At 43.5% G+C, this 13698-nt stretch overlaps 1 protein-coding gene across 1 annotated transcript in view; it reads right to left on the bottom strand.

Annotated features, from left to right (window-relative positions):
- Positions 1-13451, bottom strand: part of mafa (MAF bZIP transcription factor a) — a 46628-nt gene extending 33177 nt beyond the window's left edge. The window contains exons 1-2 of the mRNA XM_030377776.1: positions 12063-13451; positions 2323-2388 (exon numbers count right to left, since the gene is read on the bottom strand). Of these exons, the coding sequence (XP_030233636.1) occupies positions 2361-2388; positions 12063-13024 (990 nt within the window). The 5' untranslated portion in view covers positions 13025-13451 and the 3' untranslated portion in view covers positions 2323-2360. The remainder of the gene's footprint in view (positions 1-2322; positions 2389-12062) is intronic.
- Between the last annotated feature and the right edge of the window lie 247 nt (positions 13452-13698).

Raw genomic sequence — 13698 nt, 5'->3', positions numbered from 1 at the left:
CACACACACACACACGCGCGCTCGCCACCAGATATCCACCGGCGACATTACACAACTCTTCTTCTTCTCACTCACTCCGCCGGACCCCCGCGTTGGTGTAAATACATCTCCAGCCGGCTCATATTTCACTTTCACAGCAGCGCTGTCAGGCCGGCGTGGCGGGGGCCCACAGGCGGCCGCGGCCCCCGCTCAGGACACTCTTTCCCCAGGCAAGGACACCGGGGCCCGGGCTCTCCGTCTTCCGAGCCCCGGCCTGCCTCCCGGAGCCACGCGGCCAGACTGCTCGTCCGCAGCCGTCCCGAGTGTGAGTGTGTGTGTGTGTGTGTGTGTGTGTGTTTTATGTCGGTGTGTGTGTGTGTGTGTGTGCACGCGTGTGCGTGTATGTGTGTGAGGAACGCACACGTGCTAGGGCATACACACACACACACTCGTGCGCGGACGCAAAAACACACACACACACACACACACACACACACACACGTATACATACATGTAGGAACACACACACACTAACACGTACACACACACATAAGCACAGAAGCAAACATATGCACACACACACGTATACATACATGTACACACACACACACACACGGACCCTGCTCGCACGCAGACAAAAACACACATACACACACACACGTATACATACATGTACTCACACACACCCACACACACACAATACCACACACACACACGTATCGATAAATGTACGCACACACAAACACACACACACGCAGCGCCCTGTGCATTTACACAAAGAAAACCCATATGCTGACAGACATCTGCAAGCACATTGAGGTACACTACCATACAGAAACACACACACCCACACACACTCACACATACACACGCATATGCATGCACAATGCATGACCTGAGATACACACACGACGCTCACACGACGCTCACACCGCCACCTCAGACCAGACGCGTATTTATTTGCATAAAACAAAGACATGACGCCATCCCAGCCCGGCCCTTAGTCACGTGACCAGATGGGAGCCTGCGACCCGCTCCGTCCGGAGATGGAGATTTATGAGGCTGACTAAGACAGACAGCCTCATGGTATTCCACTTTCATTCCACTAGCGTCCGGCCCCCTTGCTGTTGTTTATACGCTGAGGGGGGGGGGGGGGGGGACCCCCAGCCTAATTCACAGCCACCACCACGGAGAAGGAGAGCCTGAGCTCTTAAAACACTTCATCTAAAGATGATTTGTCCTTGTCTTCCCTGACGGCTTTTGTCATCCCCCCCCCCCCCCCCCCCAACCCCCCTTCCCCCCACCTCCTTCCTGAAGTTAAGTGGAGCTGGATCTGAGCCAGCACGCTGGATCTCATGTCCCACTTAGAACCAATCAGGCAAATAACACCCTATATACGAATACACACACACACACACACACACACACACACACACACACACACACACACACACACACACACACACACACACACACACACACACACACACACACACACACACACACACGCAAATGATTCTTCTAAATGAAGACAAGCGCTAATCAAAGCCTTTCATCACCGCGCATCACGTGCGAGGCCGTCCTTCTTAGCGGATCGCTCGGTGGAGCTTGCGGTGGGAGAATCGGCGGTGCCGTCATAGACGCACATTGCGATGCACGTCGGCACCAGAATCCCTCCGTCTCCGCGCATTGATTACAGAACACCATAGGTCTGTGGCTGCCCCTTTTCACCAAAGACCCTGCCGTTTTCCTACGGCTTATCTGTGCTGTTGATCCACGGATGACTCAGATTTCCACATTGATTCATCACATTGTATACATTATGGTGAATTCAAGGAAAGAGAGGAAAACATCTTAACACATTCTAATGTGGCAGTGCTCGAGAAAGAGCGACGAAACGTATTGCGTCACGCTCGGTCCCGATGACCCCGGTGAGATCTTACTTGCCTTCCCTTACAGTCACACAGACACAAGCTAAGGTTCGCAGATGAGGTTTCGCGCTCAAGGACGCTCGTTTTATCCCCAGCCAGAGTGAACCTGGAGTGCCCACAGAGAGCCAGGCCACTGAGCTGCCGTTGGCTCGGACAAAGTGGATCATGTAGGGAGCCAATGTATATCATAGAGTAGAGTAACATGACTAATGCACTGCCATACATACAGTCAAACCTGTGTTAAATACAATATGGATTATTGTTGTGTAAAACTGCACTGCACCTCTAACGGAAATAGAGTAGAAATAATGTCAAAATATAAATAATAATAATAATCATAATTATCGTAATAATCATGATGGTAATAACTTTGATTGATTCATACACTGAAATTATGTATTAAAAAGATTACCTTTAAAAGCCATCGGCATGGATGAATGGGGATTGACATCACAGATGGAGGAATTTTCTGGAGGACCTATAGAGAAAACACACACATTTGCATTGATTAATGTCTGTAAAGTCACGCAAACACACACACACACACACACACACACACACACACACACACACACACACACAGACACACACACACACACACACACACACACACACACACACACACACACACACACACACACACACACACACAGGCACACACACACACACACACATGCACTCAAACGTGATAATCAAATCAACATCCTAAACATAAAGAAACTGATATTGCTGAACATAATCTGGAGATATTTACATTCATTAATTCATCATTTGATTTAAATGTAAGCGTAAGGTTTAGGGTGAGAAAAAAAAGGTTGAGTAGATATGATTATTGAATTATTTTTGCAAAAGTTGTGGTTGTTTCTGTTTGTCAATGCGTGAGTGTGAGAATGTCTGTGTTCTGTGAATTTGCATTTGTGTGTGTGTATGTGAATATGCACCTGTGATTGGGTGCCTGTGTGTTTGTGTGTGTGTGTGTGTGTGTGTGTGTGTGTGTGTGTGTGTGTGTGTGTGTGTGTGTGTGTGTGTGTGTGTGTGTGTGTGTGTGTGTGTGTGTGTGTGTGTGTGAATATGCACGTGTGACTGGGTGCGTGTGTATACATGTGTATGTGTGTGTGTGTGTGTTTGTGTACGTGTTTGCAAGAGTGTGTGAATATGCACGTGTGTTTTGGTGCGTGCGTACATGCATGCCTGTATATACAGTACGTGTTTGTGTGTGTGGATACATTTGTGTGTGTGTGTGTAAGCGTGCATGTGTCTGTGTGTGGAAACGGATACTCTTGTGAATGCATGTGTTCTGACCAACACACCTCTAAAAAAAGGTGACTGTATACAAACTAAACGTGGACACACTGTCCCCCCTGCCTGCCGCTGCATTGTTCAGCCACGTCATGCTCCTACTATGGGTGAAATCCTAAATGAGTTTACAGAAACAGCAGCGAAACCGCGCTGCTGCAGCCTGATGACCTATGGACCTCTGCAAGGCCCTGAGCTGAGCGAGCTGAATCGCACCGTGCGCACATTGCACGAGCTCAGTGTAAAACACAACGCAAACATTTCACATCTGCATGTGAATGTTTTTCTTCTTCTCCAATCTTTACGTTTCGAGTTCATTTACTAATGGGAAACGTTCGACCACGTACCGAAGCACAGGTACGGCGGGGTCGATGAGACGGGTTCGGTACGAGCATCTGATGCCGTACACTGGCGAGAGATCTCACACAGGAAGTGATGTGGTTAACAAATGTTGGACTGGTGTTACAGTAGCAGCCTAATGCTGCTGAAACAGCCGCAGATAAAGGGAACTTAACATTACGATTTCTAAATTTAAACATATTTACATTGGGTTTTCCGATCAATGCTTACTTATTTTCCTGTTCAGGTTTAATCGGTGCATCCGAACTTTCAATTTGCAGAAATACAGTTTGACACATTGTACCCAAACACTCACCCTAACCTACACTAACAAAGGATGCATTTTGAATCATCCTTTAACTAACGTCTGACTTGTCCTTCTGAAAATAAGTGTGGGATTTGAGGGCAGCAAAATATTTGTTCCCCTCGCCATATTTTTGTACAAGACCAGGGCAGGTGTTGTGTTCATTTCAGCCACTGTCCCCGACTTAGAGTGCAGGGGCAGACATATAGCGTTACCTGAGCAACTCATTATCAACACAACCTGCCGCCAGCCGCTCTCAAGGACAGCGCTCTGATGACAACGCTGCACGTCTCTCTCGGCCTATCTGAAGCCCCATTCGACTTCCTGCCATCCAAAAGAGGAGAGCGTTTAAAAAAATTGTCGCTGATAGAATAAATGCATCTAAATTGGGCCTGGTTGTCCATTAAAACCAGCACGGTGTGTGCTGGCAGGGTGCATTCGCGGCCCTCTCAGCTACAGTGTAAAGTGAGGAAAAGGGCTTTTAAATCCCCCACATCCATTATGAATGGGGACGGGTGGGTTGCAAAGGTGGCAGGGCCAGATGCCATGAAGCTTGATGGATGAATCTTCAGACACCAGTCCACTGTTCCTGCGCACCCTTTCTTCCTGTCTGCTCCATGGATATCCTCTATGTACAACACCCCCCATTTATAACCTCCATGGATATCTTCCATGGATTACATCCCTCATTTATAAACTCCATGGAAATGCTCCACGTATAACCTCCATCTTTATCCTCTGTGTATAACCTCCATGTTTATCCTCCATGTATAACCTCCATGTTTATCATCGATGCGTAACCTCCATATGTTCCTCCATCTCTATCCTCTGTGTATAACCTCCTTTTTTATCCTCCATGTATAGTATTTCATCCCTGTATATCCTTCATGTATAACCTCCTGCTTCTGCCACTATGCTTCAATGAAGGGGCTGGGGACTGTTACCTAATATAATGACGGCTGTGATGTGTTTCATATTACATGGAATGAAGAAAGAAAGAAAGAAATGGGCGGAAAATAAGAAAGCATAATTGACACTACCTTCCTGATTTAGTAGATTGTTGCCGCAATTAACACTAAAAAAAGCTATTGTCATCTACCCAACCGTAGGTAGCAAGTACAAACATTTTTTTTCTTTTAAATGCCTGCATTCACCGTGCTGCCTTTGAAAATAAAAAAAGTGAAAGTTGATATTTAATTTTTAAATGTTCACCTATAGTAATAATAAACTGTCCTCTTGCATCCTCTTTCAAATATACAGTATATTTGCAGCTAATAATGCACAATTGCACGCATGAATGCATACACACATGAGCACACAAACACACACACACACACACACACACACACACACACACACACACACACACACACACACAAACACACACACACACACACACACACACACACTCACACACACACACACACACAAACTGATTCAGTACTAGGAGATGATATATTGCATGTAGGATGCGCATGCAGTTATATATAGCATGTAGGATGCACATGTACTGATCATTTCTTCTTAGCATGTGGTATGTACATGTTTATATATATATATATACACCATACTGCATGTAGGATGTTCACATATAGCATGTAGCCTGGTATGCATATTAACAATATAGTATTAAGGATGTGTGTGTGCTTATGTGTGGTATACTTTACAGTATGTTGGTTGTGTTTTATATGTATTTATATCTATACACTATATAGCATGTAGGAGATATATTTTCTTATGTATATATATATGTATATATATATATATATATATATATATATATATATATATATATATATATATACACTATGTAGCACATAGGATGGATATGTATACATACCCATCCATACTTATATATATGCTATATTGTATGAAAGATACATGTACTGGTATATATAAGCATGTTGGATGTCTATGTACTAATGTATACACTATCATATGAAAGATGAATATGTACTTGCATATAGTAGTCTATAAAATAAATAGGATGCGTATGTTCTTATACATGTCATGTGGATATGCATGTACTTATATATATTATTCTACACAGTATCTAGGATGGGTATGTACTTATACATGGTATGAGGATGTACACATACTTGTATATAGTATGCTATACAGTCTGTAGGATGTGTATGTACCTATACATGATATGAGGTTGTGCATATACTTGTTTATAGTATCCTATACAGTATGAAGTGTATGTACTTATACATGGTATGAGGATGTACATGTACTTGTATATAGTACACTATACAGTATGTTGTTCATGTACTTATACATGGTATGAGGATGTACATGTTGTTGCACACAGTATATTATACAGTATGTAGGATGTATATACACTTATACATGGTATAAGGATGTACATGCACTTATATATAGTATACTGTACAGTATGTAGGATGTGTATGTACTTAAACATGGTATGAGGATATACAGTACATGTACTTGTACATAGTATACTATACAGTATGTTGTGTATGTACTTATTCACGGTATTAGAATGTATGTGTACTTGTATATAGTATACTGTAGAGTATGTATGTTGTGTATGTTCTTTTTACATGGTATGAGGATGTACATGTACTTGTGTATGTAGGATGTGTATGTACTTATACATGGCATGAGGATGTACATGTACTTGTATATAGTATACTATACAGTATGTTGTGTATGTACTTATACATGGTATGATATGGTATATGTACTTGTATATATACAGTATGTTGTGTATGTACTTATTCACGGTATTAGAATGTATGTGTACTTGTATATAGTATACTGTAGAGTATGTATGTTGTGTATGTTCTTTATACATGGTATGAGGATGTACATGTACTTGTGTATGTAGGATGTGTATGTACTTATACATGGCATGAGGATGTACATGTACTTGTATATAGTATACTATACAGTATGTTGTGTATGTACTTATACATGGTATGATATGGTATATGTACTTGTATATAGTATACTGTAGAGTATGTATGTTGTGTATGTACTTATACATGGCATGAGGATGTTCATCTCGCTCAGTGGTTACTGGGCGGAGGATGTGAGCCACAGATCCCTGGGGTGAGGATTACTCTAATGACTCTGAGAGCAGGGTGTGCGTCCTAACTTCTGACCTCTATTCTTCCTATAGACGAGGAGGGTGCATATGCACAAGGGCACACACACACACACACACACACATATACGCACGTACGTACGCACACATAGACAAACACACCCTACTCGCACAAAAAAACGTGCACAGAGAAACACACAGGCGAAAACACATTTATAATCACACAGACACACACACACAAACACATACACACACACGAATGCACGCACACACACATACACACACATACACACACACACACATAAAACCTATCCACACAAACACACACATATACGTGCACAGTGAAACACAGAGGCAAACACACATTAACATACTCACACACACCAAACACACACACATACACAAGCACACACATACACACACCCCACACAGGGACACACACAAAACAACACAACTCCACTCAAGAAGCACACAAACATTTAAACAGTCAATGGGAGCAGACCTAGGGAGACCCACTTAAACTGGCCATATCCATTTCCTGCTGACCGTCTTCTGAGCTTGTGATCGGTCAACAGCATGGCATAACCCTAGCATACCATCATGATCTCAACCCAACACCGTCGACAGCATAACACTCCATGGGAGGGGGGGGGGGGGCTGACAGAGATATCTATTACCTGGATTACCTTTGTGGTGCGGTACCATCTGTCACTCATTAGGTCTTCCTTCAACAAGAGTGCCGTGGACAAGGGCAGTGGTGAATGAATTAATAAATATATAGGTCGGAAAAATCTATGAAGGAATTCATCTTAAACGATAAACAGCGAGATCCAATGGCAGTAAGGGAGTGTGTGAGTGAGTGCATGTGTGTATGTGTGTGTTTGTGTGTTTGTGTGTGTCTGTGTGTCTGTTTGCGCCTTTTTGTGTGTGTGTGTGTTTATCAGCTGGACACCAAAATGAACGTCCGTTAAAGAGGAATATAATTATCAAACACACAAAATATTCGAAATGATCCTAATTAAATAATATTATATTGACATAAAAAATAAATGATGTCGGAACAATTAACAACAAAAGCTGTGATCCTCGTGAAGTCCTTTAAAAGATTTTGTGGCTTAAAATGAAACATCAATAAATGGCAGCGGCTCTATTGCGGGGATCAAATGGATGTAATTAGATAAATTGAAGAGGAAGGGAAGGCGGAGAAGGAGAGCAGAGCTGTAAAATGCAGGGTCTGTGCATGCTAGGACCCAACACTGGCACAGCTGCGGCGAGCCACCCTCACGATTTATCATCTGCACATCGCAGGAGCCAGCGGCCCACACCACTATTAATCATCAGCAAAATCATTTAATTCAGCCCAAGCCCCAACTATTGTCTCAGGCTCTCTTACCCGCTCTGGGCAAATCAGCAAACCACAGCACCGTGCATCTCGGGGAAGGATGAAACAAGACTTGTGCAGAACCGAGCACCGAGGTTACAACTGATGTCTGCAGACCGGTATAGCTCGTTGACTTAAGAGGCAAGCAAGTCATCGAGGGCTGACTTTTTGCATGATGGATGGATGGTTGTGTTTTAAGTGTTTGCCTATTTTATTATTTTCTTTGTATGATGACCTCAAGGTATCATGTTGAATCACATGTTTGCAGTGGTCTGGTGTGGCAGGAAGCCTCTTCTTTAGCAGGGCTGGAGGGAGACTCATATAGAAAAAGCAAAAGAAAGAAATCCCACATTGACACTATGACTCATTTGTAGTCATAATGTTTCATAATACACATTTTATTTATCTCCTCAATCTCGACTAAAGGATGTGTCTTCAGCCTTCTCTATTCCAGATAACAAAGAAAGTCCTGTCATTTACAACAAAAAGATAAACTAATGAACCCTTAACCTATACTACAGCATGTACGGCCCCGCACTGACAAGACGTAGCCCTGATGCTTCAGCCCAGATAATAACAGGAAGATGAAGACGAGGGTGGAGAGGGCCTTGTTTCAAACCGACGAAACATAGCTGAAAGATTGTTCTCAGCTCCGCCTCCCCCCCATCAGCCCACGTGCCTGGTGACTGTGACCTCAAAGGATCTCCACTCGGAGGGCCACGTTCGCTTCACTGTGCTCACAACTTCACCCAAAAGTTGTGTTTTCTGTGAAAACACACCAGACCTCTCCCTCAGTCCCACTCAGAGGCCGCACACCCACACATCGAGACACACGCACAAACAGACACATGTACCCGCGCATACACACACACACACACCCACATGCATTCACGCATGCCCACTTATGCACACGCACGCACCCACACACTAGGATGGACACGTGGACATACATGCACACACACACACGTATGAGAACACACACACACATACTTACACACGTACATTCACAAGCTCCATGGGAATGCAGACTACACACACACACACACACACACACACACACACACACGGATAGACACATTGACATCAACACATGTACACGGACATACACGCACACACAGACAAATGCGAACACACAGATACTTACACGCGTTCATACACAGGCTCCCTTGGAATGCAGAATACACACACACATGCTCACGGAAACGCACACACAAAACCTGACACACACCCACACGTATGTAATACAAGTGTGTTCACATTCACTGTCAAATATAAACTTGCAGTTGTTTTACCCGCCTTTCATACACACACACACACACGCACCATACACGCAAGCACACCAACACACACATACACACGCAAGGGTATTTTTAATTAATTATGAAATGTTTTAAATATTGTACATGCATGTTTAAAGCTGTGCCCTGTGCATTGAATGATTTTGGTCATAAAGCATGACATTTTTTGATTTGATTGATGGATGGTTTGAAAGGGAAATTTTATATGATAGATGTCTTTGATCAACCATCAAATTAACTGTACTGTGTTATTTTAATCATATTTGACTTAACTACAACTACATATAAATAAACAATATAAAAGCAATTACTTGCTCTGACATGCCTTCAAAATGGCTAGTTTCATTCCTCTGTATATCAGGCTTGGCGAATTCAATAATAAAAGGCATTTACAACAACAGCCTATCTGTCGAAAAATATACAACGTTTGATTGGTTGAGTCGTTTGTCAACGGCTGAAAATGTGACGTTTCCATTACTTCTATATATTTTAATAAAACACACGAATTTATATTTTGGACACACATTTTTGACACAGAACATAAACTGAAATCGAGAAAAGTTCAAAACGTATTGAAGACAATTACGTTCATTTATTGCATATCATTTATTTGTATGAAATGAAAAAACGAGAACATATGAACATCACATATGGTTAGTGGAGTGAAATAATTTTGCACAGCAAAATATATATATATATTCATGTATTTATATAGTAGAGGAAAGATTAATATTTTAAAGATTTCAATCGTGTATTTACTCCCTCTTTTTTTACAAGCAGGGTGTGAATCCCTGACCAACTAACAATGTCCAGACATTATTAATCATATCGTTATTGCTAAGCAAATGTTGGGCTCGTATGAAACAAAAAAAGATGGCTTTCCCTGTCCTGCCAAAAAGGAAAAACCTATTAATGTGTTACCATTGAGTGGGCCTGGTCACAAATCACCAAACCCATCTGCGTTAGCGTTTGGAACGACAGGCATTTCATATCCATCTTTAGGCCTATTGCTGAAATGTCAGTGCATATCAAGCCAAAGTACTTGAGTAAATGAACATGTTTCAAAAGGCGTTTTATCCGAAAAAGTATTCTAAACTTTTGAAAGTAACCAATAGCCTGCTATAGTCCATCTTCTGTGTAAAACCCATAACGCAAATGTGCAGTCAATGCGCTCCGAACTGTTTATTCTCTAAACTGGTGTTGTGCCAATTTACCAAAACCAATGCCAGAACTAACATTTGTACAGGAAGACCCTTCTTAATTATCCTCGTAATCTATACATGTGTGGCTCATATCCCCTCCCGCCATATCCTCGTTATCGTTACACCTTACAGATTAGGAAAAAAATGTTGTACTTAAATTACAGGTAACATTCATTCCAAATATGCCATACGCACAAGTCTGGAGTATCATTTAAATAAACAGTGCGTGAAAGGCAACATATAGTTTAGTCCCGAGAAGGGAAGAGGGGATTCCTTTTCGTCCTTTTTTTACGTCTGTCCCTCCATCGGGATCCCCAGCGATCAACTTCGATGGAACTAATGGGAGCCTTCACTGGCTTTGCACCACAACACAGCCGAAACGCACGCGTTTTTGGTAGAGAGCCACGGTGGAGCAGGGAGGGAGTCATTTCACTTTTTGTTGCGATCCCAAAAAAAAGTAATGAGGCTATAAATGAAGAATGAATTCCATGCTGGGGGTCATTCGACAAAAAGTACATCTTCAAACAAAAATGAAAATGAAAAAAAATGAAAACCATACATGTCCAGCATGCAGGGCAGTCCAATAACAGTTCTCTTGTTCAAACAATGCATGTTGTTTCTAACGATTAGAGTCTTTCTGTTTGTTGCTCAACACTATGACAGACAAACACATGAGAGGAGATGGAGTACATAGGGCAGGCTCGCAGTCCTCCAGATTTGGCCGACAAAAAAAATAGCAAATAAAAACCAAAAAAACATTGTGGATGAATGCAGTTGTGTTTTCAGGCAGCTTCACACTGAATTAAATTAACATGATGGTAAACGTCAGGTCGGTGCACTTCTGATGGCATGGGCTCGCTGTCGGCATGCACCTCGTATACAGCGGTATAAAGTTTTTATCATCTAAAGTAAATCATAGTGACCTCAAAACACTGCAAACCAAATGAGATACGATGAGAAACATGAGACATATGCTTTTCATAATAGAGAAAAAGAAATATGAAAGATTGACACATTTTCGAAATGAAAAACACGGATGACAAAAAAAAGCTCATTCTAAAAACTTCAGCAAACCCTTTTTTCCCCTCATGAATGTATAAAAATAAAAAAAAAGCACAAATTAGTTCTTGGTCTAGCGGGGGTTGGTATACGTGCGAAAAGAAAAAAAGTTTCTAATCAAAACTTTTTTCCTGTTTGTTGTAATAAAAGGTTGATTAAACTGCTGCTATTCTTTTCTCACGGATAACGTCGAAACTCACATGAAAAACTCCGGGGATGAGGGGTTGTTGTCGCTGCTCGACCCGTTTTCTCTGAAGCCGTTGCTGATCAGCTTCTCATACTTGTCTTTGTACGCGTCCCTCTCCCGGACCAGCCTGGAGATCTCCTGCTTTAGGTGGTCCACTTGCTGGATGAGTTGCGTTTTCTCCCCCTCCAGGACGTGCCGCTGCTGGACCCGCTTGTATCGACACGACTGGGCATAGCCCCTGTTCTTTAGGGTCCTCCTCTTCTGTTTCAATCGGATCACTTCTTCCTTGCTGACCCCCCGTAGCTGCCGGTTGAGCTCCCGTACTGACATGGAGACCAGCTGGTCGTCTGAAAACCGATCATCCAAATGCGAATGTGGGTGATTTAAGCCCGAGTTGTTGGACTGGACGCCGGGCGCCTGGTGGTGACCGTTGCTGTGGTGGTGGTGATGGTGGTGGTGCGGACCCCCGTTCTGGGCTGCAGCGGCAGCGATAACTGCTGACACCACCGCCGCGGCAGAGCCCATCTCTTCCCCGGCCATGGTGCCCCCAGGTCCGGCTGCGCCAGCAAACTGCTGCCCTCTGGTATAGCCATCGAACGACTGGAGCTGGTGAGTGCTGTTGATCAGCGCCTCGACTGCGTCTTCGGGGCTGAAGCCCAACGCCTCTGGATTTAACTGTTGTTGATAACCGGACATCCAGTAGAAATCCTCCAAGTGTGCCTTCTGTTCGCTCCCCGAGCCCGGACTGGGCGCCGAGAAGCTTGGGGAAGGGGGCACCGAGCTGCAAGGCGTGCTCATCGGGGTGGAAGACAAGGATCCCCCGGCGATAAGGCGACTGCACTGGCTGATGTTGCGATCGGGCTCCACCGGCTCCTTTTTCACTTCAAACTTCATCAGATCGAAGTCATTAACATATTCCATGGCCAGGGGACTGGTGGGCAGGTCGGAGTTGCTCATTGCCAGCTCTGATGCCATCCTCTTGGTGCTGCTGACAGTCCTCCAAGCGGGCTGAAGAGCAGCTGTCACACTGGGCTGGTTGGGGAGGACGTGAGCCAGTTTGAAAAATGTTTAAGCGTTTGTCTTAGGACTGAAAACAAAAAAGGTGTAGTAAGTCCCTCTGTAGCGATGGACTCCCAACGCTAAGTAAGTAGCTTTTCTTTGCGGAGTCTGACGCACTGACACACCAGCGCCGCGCACGCGAGCAGCACAGTCCTTTTTCAGCAAGTGAAATTCGGCGGCTTTGAATTTCAAACATTTAACACTTTACGGTTTTTCTTCATGGATACATTGCGGAGACGAGAGGGGGCAAAGCCGAAAGGAAGGGGGCTGAGTGTAGCCGCGCATGTAACGTGCCTCTGACTTGTGGGCTGGTTTTTTTAGAGGGATCACACAGCAGATGAGTTTAAAAGCATTGCAGTTTTATAGCTGCCCGTGACGTCAGGGCAGAAATGGGAAGCGCGTAGCCAATCAGAGCGCGCAATCGGACCACTAATTAACATATTAGTAGAGAAACAAAACTTTTCTCGACTGTCAGAAGCCGTCAGCTGACTCTCAGCCGGATCACAGTCTTTCTTTCTTTTTCCTTTCTCTGACGCTTTTTCTTCCCGGTCGCTTTTTTAACGTGAAGTCAACATTTATATAAAATATAT

Source organism: Gadus morhua, chromosome 14 (assembly GCF_902167405.1).
Source record: "Gadus morhua chromosome 14, gadMor3.0, whole genome shotgun sequence".
NCBI lineage: Eukaryota > Metazoa > Chordata > Actinopteri > Gadiformes > Gadidae > Gadus > Gadus morhua.
Note: the sequence above shows the minus strand (reverse complement) of the source record. Positions and strands in the feature narration are given on the sequence as shown.